Here is an 8,363-nt window from a genome sequence, read left to right as displayed (position 1 = left end):
TGCGATGACTATCTTCGGATGTCGGAGTCCACCGCCCTTGATTGTTTCTACCGGTTCTGCAGGGCCGTCATAGCAGTGTTCGGGGAGTTTTACTTGAGATCATCCACTGTCGAAGACACTCAGAGGATCCTTGCAACAAATGAAGCTAGGGGTTTTCCAGGGATGCTTGGAAGCATTGACTGCATGCATTGGAAATGGAAGAACTGTCCGTTTGCGTGGCGGGGAATGTACAAGGGTCACAAAAACGGCCGCACCGTGATACTTGAAGCAGTGGCTACCCATGATCTCTGGATTTGGCACTCTTTCTTTGGTATGTCCTGGATCCAACAATGACATCAACGTCCTAAACTCGCTCCCGATCTTTTCCAAGCTTGTTGAGGGTCATGCTCCCCCGGTGAACTATGTGATCAATGGTCGGCACTACAACAAAGGATATTACCTTGCAGACGGTATCTATCCAAAGTGGGCAACATTTGGGAACACTATCTCGAAACCTAGCACCCCCAAACTTTGCGAGTTTGTCAAGAAACAAGAAGCTTGCCGAAAAGACGTCGAGCATGCATTTGGTGTCCTCCAGCAGAGATTTGCTATCGTCCGGTTCCTCGCCATGACTTGGTCCAAAGATCAGATGTGAGAGGTGATGAACTGTTGTGTGTGCTTACACAATATGATTATTGAAAATGAGCGAAACCATCCGGTTCCTCTGTCTGAGCAAGAAGCACCATATGAGAGAGAGGGTCCTCTTGCACAGCCTAATCACCAGGTGCCGACATCATGGGCCGCATTCATTGCTATGCTCCAGGAGATTCGAGACTCTACAATGCATCAACAGCTGCAAGATGATCTGGTGGAGCACATATGGACGCTCCGAGGCGACGCCAACGCCGACGCCAACACGTCTGTCTTAATTTGTTTCAAAACTTGTGAAATTGTGTGCTTCATTTGTTTCAGCACTTGTTAAACATTGTACTGATTTTCGCCGAATTTTTTTCAGCAATTTCCTGACTCTAGTTCGCCGAACTTGTTAAATTTTATGTCCAATTTGTTTGAAATATGTCAAATGGTCGAGGGTGGGGGTTTCCTGCCGGGGGACGGCTGGAACTTCGGCGCTCCCCAGGCCAAATTTTCCTCCAATCCGGACAAAAATATCGCCGGATTTGGGCGTGGGGATCGCCAACGAGTGAAGATGCTCTAACGAGTCTGAAACAGTAATAATCCCTGAACAATATATCCATGGACGGAGAACAGAACTCACGGGATCGATCGCTTCATCGATATCGGTTCCGACGAAGCGAAGCTATCTGGACAGCGAGAAGGATGGAGTTGGCAGCTAACGATGCCGCCAGCGAGAGCCAGGCAAAGGCGGGGCACGTCGCCACCCCCACGCGGAGGAAACTTTCGTTTTCGACAGGAATACGAAGATTGCGCCTTCGCTTGTCGCATGCATCTCCCCCTCTTTAACGTTTGTCCACTCCAAGCGGAAGGTGTGGCGACCTTGCGCGCCCGCCTTGCTTGGGAGGGGTGTATGCATGTGACGACTTTCTGCCTCTCTCGCCGCTGCTGAGTTCATCGATCTCATTCTGTTTTTTATTTTTAGAATATGGATAGCTATGACGAGATGATGATGAAAATGTTAATGGGGAAGAAATCAATGCCAACACTAATGAAGATAAGAATTTCATCATTCTCGTCGCGTTTGGACATTACAAGCGGAAGAGAACTCTGTGCCCAACCGCCGAGGTTTAAAGTGTGAGAGAAAGAAACCGAAGCCAAGGGAAACAATTGAATCCCTGGTTTCTCATCAACTTCGAAATGCACTTTGGCAATGAGGATGCAGACATATGGAATTTCTAGATAAACAAAAGATGAGTACCTACGCATGTATGAGCCCATAGCTTAAGAATCAATGTACAAATTCTGGGTGAAAAGTTTAGGCCACACTATTTTTGAGGATCAAATAAGGACGAGACAATTGTCTAGTACCATGGCATGACACAAAATAAAGCAAGAGGATTTCTACGATGCTCGGAGGTATCGATTGTATGCATTCGAATTTTTAGGCCCAACCTGAAGCCTAGCCCAACTCAAGTTTTACCGAGATCAAGTGGTGACTAGGGTTTCACTCGAGCCGCCCCATAGGAATGTCGCGGGTGTCACCTGATCATTGTCCCTCGCAACTACCTAAAGCATATCTTCTAAGTATAAAAGGAGCATAGTTTTTTATATAAAAAAACATTTCAGTTGTCCTAAGTTTTGTTTACGAATGAACTCCAAGTCAAGCGATTCCTAACTTCCACATCACACCATTAAAATAGCTAGCTGAAAATATTTTAAAAATAACGTACAAAGCATATCACAACATCGAAACTGAACATTTAAGCTATCCTGCGCCATACGCTAGTCTGGAGCGACACCTCGCACGCCACAAACTAATCTGCACAGAAAATTGTTAAAAGTCGTTGGTCTCAACCTTTGTCTAATTTCTTAACGTTAATTTATCTTTTCACAACTGCTTTGCCTAATTTGTTATTCGATCGCAATGCCTATGAGGCGACTGGAATCAAACGCTAGCAATGCTACCGGTACTAGCCTGTGTTTTCAGGCCGTCTGAACGACTTGATTTGATCTCTGCCTGCCTGACTGCTTGCTCACACAGCAGTTGGTCCAATTCCCGAGACGCCTAACGCATCCGCTTGTCCAGCGCCAATCACACACCTTGGATCTTGCTCTTGTATTTTTTCATGGCATTCTACAGGCAGGTTTCCACTGGACCCTTGCTTAAATAAGAAGCCCAAGTTGGACGATTCTATTGCGAGTTGGATGCACTGAATCTACTGTTAGTAGATTTGTTGTTTCAAGCTGGCACGAGACAGATTAAGGGCGTGTTTGGGAAGTCCCCAGCTTCCCGAAATCCTCAAATCCGGCTCCGCTAACCCAGATCCCGGCGTCTTGGATGGAGCAGAAACGTTCGGGGGTAGAGTTTCTTGTTTTTCAGGCTGTTTGGCCACTTTCGTCATTGTTTCGTTCTCGCCAGTTGCCAGGCCGCGCTCGCCCGCCGGCCGCGCTAGCCCCAGCCGCGCCCCCGTCCCCACCCGCCGCCGGCCGCGCACGCCCCGGCCGCGTCCGCCCAGCCCCGCCCCCGTCCCCACCTCCGTGCCCGTCGGCCGCGCTCGCCCCGGCCGCGCACGCCGCCGGCCGCGCTTGCCCCCGCCCCGCCGCGCCCGCTCCGCCCGCGCCCGCCGCCGGCCTAGGTCGCCCCGGAGCTGAGCTCGGCAAAGGTGATGCGCTGACGGGCGGGATCTCTAGGTGGCGACGAAGTGCGTACATGGGGATGGAGATCTCGTAGGTGGCACTTCCTCCGTGGGGAAGATAACGTGTCGGGCCGTCAAGTCCCCGCTCGTGGAACAAACAAAACGAAACGGTATCTCACTTGGCGGTGGCATTTGGATGTAAATTGTACCTGCTCCGCGCTTCTCAGTTCTGTACATAGTTTTGCCCCGGCTTCGCGGATCCAGCTTCGCGGAGCTAGTCTGTTCGGCGCTGATTCACACATGGAGTTCGGGAAGCTGGAAGCTGGGACTTCCCGAACACGCCCTAAGTAACTCTTTGCAACTCCATCATCTTGAAAAGGCAGGGAATAAAGTCACCTGATTGGTTTCTTGAGGATCTTTTCCTTGCTTTAATTATTTGATATAAATAGGTTATTGATAGGTGAAAACATATTCGTGGGACCGGCTTGTCATCGAGCCCAACTTTGATACACGATCACTTTGCCTCCTCACCCTAGATCCCGGGAATATTGGCGACTGCTCGTCGATGCATAATAGATGCACTATCAAGTTATTACCACCCGTCTTCTCGTGTAATTGCACGACAAGTCAACGGTTTGTTGTACAAACACCTATAGACACACACTAGTAAATTCATCTACCGACACGATATCGAAGCTGATAAAAGGTCATACCCATATCTCGTTGGATAAGGTGTGTGTTTCTCCTACCACAATGCACTAGAAAGATGATATTTTTTTTGAATCACTAAAAGATAGTACTCCATAATTATAACCGAAGTCAAAGAAATCATCGCTCCATTATTGATCCATCCGAAAAGCCCCATTTATGTGGAGGTCGGTATTCCAAATGGGAAGTTCATAACCATGGATCGAAGATTTTTATTGACCGTGGAGTTCAAACAATCCCCCTTTCGCGGGAACGAGACGATGGAAAGTTTATTTTCTTCTATGTATGCCTTCCCGATTACACCTTAAATGCACACGTGTGGTATGTTGGGTAGTCAGTTAATAACATATTTTACTATTTTAAGCAATAATTGAGAAATAGGCTATCATGGTTTCATTATCTGCATAACTGAAATTAGTACTACTCACAACGAAAAAGAGAGCGGTGCGAGTTCAAGCCACTATTGAGGAAGATCGTATTTTGTCTTAGTTTGGCGGGATTCTTCCCCACGTATGTAGGATAACAATCCTTTCCTCAATCAATAGATTCTACCCTCTGCACATTATTGATCTAGCCGATAGGTACGGTAAAAAAATGTCCTGGCTCCATTATTGATTGAGCCGAAAAGCCTAGTTTATCCCGAGGTCGATCGAAGACTTTTCTTGACCCTGGATTTGAAACGGTCTCCCTTTCGCGAGAAGGAGAGGGTGAAAAGCATAAATTTTCATCGGCGGATGCCTTCCATTTACACCTTAAATGCACACGTTTGGCCAAGTAGTCGCGCACAACATTTGCCCCGTGCGGTACGTTGGATAGTCGGTTAACAATTAAGACACACACTTATTAACGTTTTAAACATATTTTTACTACTACTGTACATAAGAGATCGAAATATACGAAAACCTGAAAATACACACTAATAATAAGCTTAATAATGTGGTTAGAGCCCAAAGAAACAATCAACAACAACTTGATGATACTCAGCATGGCAAGTCATGGCGTGGCGTGAGGAGAAACGAAGGTGAAGAAGACACCAAAGTGGGACCCGGACGCCGCCGTGGCCCTAGCTGTAGCCACAATGACCATCCCCAATAACTTGCCCCATTTCTTCCTCAAAGAAAAAGAAAGAAACTCGCTATATTTCCTGGCGGTGGGGCCCACCACCCACTCTCCCAACTTTCCCCTCATATATTCATTCCCCTTCCACTCCCAAAAATCCAATAAAATCTCCCCCAAAAAACCCACCCAAAATCGAGTCTTGATTTCCCCGGGATCCCCTTTCCCCCACCATGGACTCGGCGCCGCCGGCCGCCGGCGGCGGCGGCCCCGGCTACCCCGAGTCAACGGACTCCTCCCCGCGCAGCCGCGGCGGCGACTCCTGGGACGAGCCCTTCCCGTCCTCCGCCGCCGCCGCCGCCGGCGGCCGCCTCCGCCTCATGTGCAGCTTCGGGGGCCGCATCGTGCCGCGCCCCACCGACAAGTCCCTCTGCTACCTCGGCGGCGAGACCCGGATCGTGGCCGTGGACCGCAACGCCACGCTCGCCGACGTCCACGCGCGGCTCTCGCGCTCCCTCCTCGCCGGCCAGCCCTTCACGCTCAAGTACCAGCTCCCCAACGAGGACCTGGACTCGCTCATCTCCGTCTCCACCGACGAGGACCTCGACAACCTGGTCGACGAGTACGACCGCGTGGCCGCCGCCTCGTCCGGCGGCGGCGCCGCGTCCCGCACCTCCCGGATCCGCCTCTTCCTCTTCCCCGCCAAGCCCGAGTCCTCCTCCTCCCTCGGCTCCCTCCTCGACGACTCCTCCAAGTCCGAGAACTGGTTCGTCGACGCCCTCAACAGCGCCATCTCCGGATCCTTCGACGGCATCCCGCGCGGGATCTCCACCGACTCCGCCTCCGTCAACTGCCTCCTCGGCCTCGAGGACGACGCCTCCCAGCACTCCCGCTCCGGCCCGCCGCCCGCCGACGACCCGCGCAAGCTTCCCGCCCCGGTCGCCGCCGCCGGCGGCGCCGGGAGGCACCCCCACGACGTGCAGTCCGTGCCCGACTCGCCCATGCTCGACAAGAACTCATCTTTCGGCTCCACGTCCTCTGCGCCGTCGCTGTCCAATCTGCCCCCGATCAGGGTCAGGCCAGACGAGCGGCAGCTCCCGCCGCAGGTCTCTGTGGAGGATCACTTCGCCCAGATGGGGATCTCGGAGCAGCAGCCTCCGCCTGTGATGATGGGGTATACTATGCAGCAACAACCGCCACAGGCGCCGATCCCTGCCATGGGGATGCCGGTTTCCACCATCTCGCCACCGGAGGCAGCCAGCAGAGTCTTCTCTGATGATGAGAGGTCTGATCATGGGGGTGGAGCTCGGATGCCCCCAAAGCAGGAGGTTCCACCCACTGCCGACCCCAACAACAGGTAAAAGTTCCTGCTTTATATTCTTATAATTAACTAACACTATATACTAGGTATGATCCTTGGGTTGCTGATTTGAGAAGATCATAGACTTATGCGCCACCTATATGTTCCACAAAATTTTCAGGGCCATGTACTACAATGATATGTCGCCTCGCAATGATATGAAGCGGGACATGGCCGTGGGAACTGATGCGGCCAGCTACCGCGCTCCAGCGCAAGCTTCAGACGCTGCTGTCGCCGCAGCCACGGCGCAGCAGCCACCGCCTGGCTATGTCTACGCACAGATGCAGCCGCAGCAGCACTTACAGCAGCCGCCTCAGCAGCAGTTACAGCAGCCGCCACAACAGCAATTACAGCAGCCGCCACAGCAGCAATTGCATCAGCCGCCGCCTCAGCAGCAGTTACAGCAGCAACCACAACAGCAATTGCAGCAGCAGCAGCCTCCGCCGCAGCAACAACATCAGCCAGCTCCGCAGCAGATTGTCACAGCAGGGAATCAGCACTTCATTCACAACCCAGCCACGGGCACGTTCATTCCGATCCAATCTTATTATCACCAGCCTGTGCCTCAAGCAGCGCCACAGCAACAAGCGTATGACCCAAATACCGGCATGTACTACATCCCTATGCGCCCAAATGCGCCTCAGCAGTACAGCATGCCTCCTCCTGGTGCTGCTGCCCCTATGCCTGCTCCGACGCTTGTTGAAAGCGCACCGAAGCCAACCGTGCCGATTGCTCAGCAGCCGGTTCCTCAGCAATATATGAAGCCTGAATTGCAGCAACCTGGTATGTACCGAAGTGCTGTGCCTGCTGCCCCTGTTCCGGGGACTAATACAGCCCCAGGGTACCCTGGAATGGGTTACCACCATGTAATGCAAACCCACCACCATCCGGCACAGCAGCCTGCAGCGACCATGGCGGGAAACTATGGGTATGAGTATGCTGATCCCCGGACACAAGTCTTCTACTCTCAGGCAGGAGCACCACCTGCATCATTGCCGCCACAGTATAATCCCATGGGATCACCTGATGCCAGCCAGGCTGACTTGAATCAGAACCGCGGTTCATAGCTACTGCAATGGTGAATTCTGGTATGCTGCTTGTCCTAGAGGTAATCCTGATGTTACTTATCACATTATTGTTTATTACAACTTACACAAGTCAATGGCAAACAGTGGATGGTGTCATCGGCTGCTGTACATTTGGGCTCAAATCAATCATGCATCTGGGGCTGTGATTAGAGGGGTTTCAAAATAAGATCCAAATGGTATGTTTGCTCTTGCCTTGTTGACACTGAGAGGGAGTTTGAGATTGGTTCTGTTGAGGGTCCAGTTGCCGATGTTGGAGTAAGTGGGGGGTGGAAGACCGTGAAGTGTTGGATTACAGTTCCAATTGCTTGTCTTATTTTTGAATAAATATATAGTGTCTAAAAAGCTCAGTAAAAATTCGGAACCGAGAACTCATCATTTGTGTAGCCCTATGTATATTTAAACTCATGGAAGGTACTGAGGTTGAAATTCCAGATATATGTGTTTATTAGCTTGCTTGTACAAACTTCATTCGAGTTAAATATGATACAGTCTTTGTCCCTTATATTTGTACTATTGATATTGATGTTGATACCTTTCTTCTGGTTTTAATACATTGACTTGAGAGCAACAACCGGCTCACTCCAGTTCCCTCTATGTTTCCTTTTGCTTGAATCCTTCAACTACATTTGGGTTGTTATGCAACTGGCATTACAATTTGGCATTTCTACATATTCTACTTGTAGCTGTAGGCCTTTATAACTGGGTTAGCAAATGATTGTGTTAGGTAGTGTTCCTATCCTGATCTTTGCTGCTGGAGTTACATGGTGGTTGAACTAGATTCTTTATGAACGTTCATCCAAGAAGATTAGTGTTTTGGAGAGACTGTGATGGACCAACTAATTCAACCTTAGCATGTTACTAGCAATATAGCATAGTTTGAGCTTTCTTTTGTTGCGATTC

The 8,363-nt window shown here is 50.6% G+C and overlaps 1 protein-coding gene across 4 annotated transcripts; it reads left to right on the top strand.

Annotated features, from left to right (window-relative positions):
* The first annotated feature begins 5,165 nt into the window (after nucleotides 1-5,165).
* LOC124660221 (extensin-like) lies at nucleotides 5,166-7,965 on the top strand. 4 transcript variants are annotated; one of them, XM_047198016.1, is made up of 3 exons: nucleotides 5,166-5,255; nucleotides 5,380-6,372; nucleotides 6,497-7,965. In XM_047198016.1, exons 2-3 carry the CDS (start codon nucleotides 5,396-5,398, stop codon nucleotides 7,440-7,442), a joined length of 1,923 nt encoding a protein of 640 aa, XP_047053972.1. In that variant the 5' UTR covers nucleotides 5,166-5,255; nucleotides 5,380-5,395; the 3' UTR covers nucleotides 7,443-7,965. The 4 variants fall into 4 exon arrangements, with proteins under 4 accessions (XP_047053972.1, XP_047053971.1, XP_047053969.1 ...); XM_047198015.1 differs by having other exon boundaries at nucleotides 5,187-6,372; nucleotides 6,497-7,483; nucleotides 7,548-7,965; XM_047198012.1 differs by having other exon boundaries at nucleotides 5,189-6,372; nucleotides 6,497-7,463; nucleotides 7,548-7,965.
* Nucleotides 7,966-8,363: the final 398 nt, after the last annotated feature.

The sequence above is a fragment of the Lolium rigidum genome, chromosome 6 (assembly GCF_022539505.1).
Source record: "Lolium rigidum isolate FL_2022 chromosome 6, APGP_CSIRO_Lrig_0.1, whole genome shotgun sequence".
In the NCBI taxonomy this organism is placed as follows: Eukaryota; Viridiplantae; Streptophyta; class Magnoliopsida; order Poales; family Poaceae; genus Lolium; species Lolium rigidum.
This window is presented reverse-complemented; position numbering and strand designations above follow the sequence as displayed.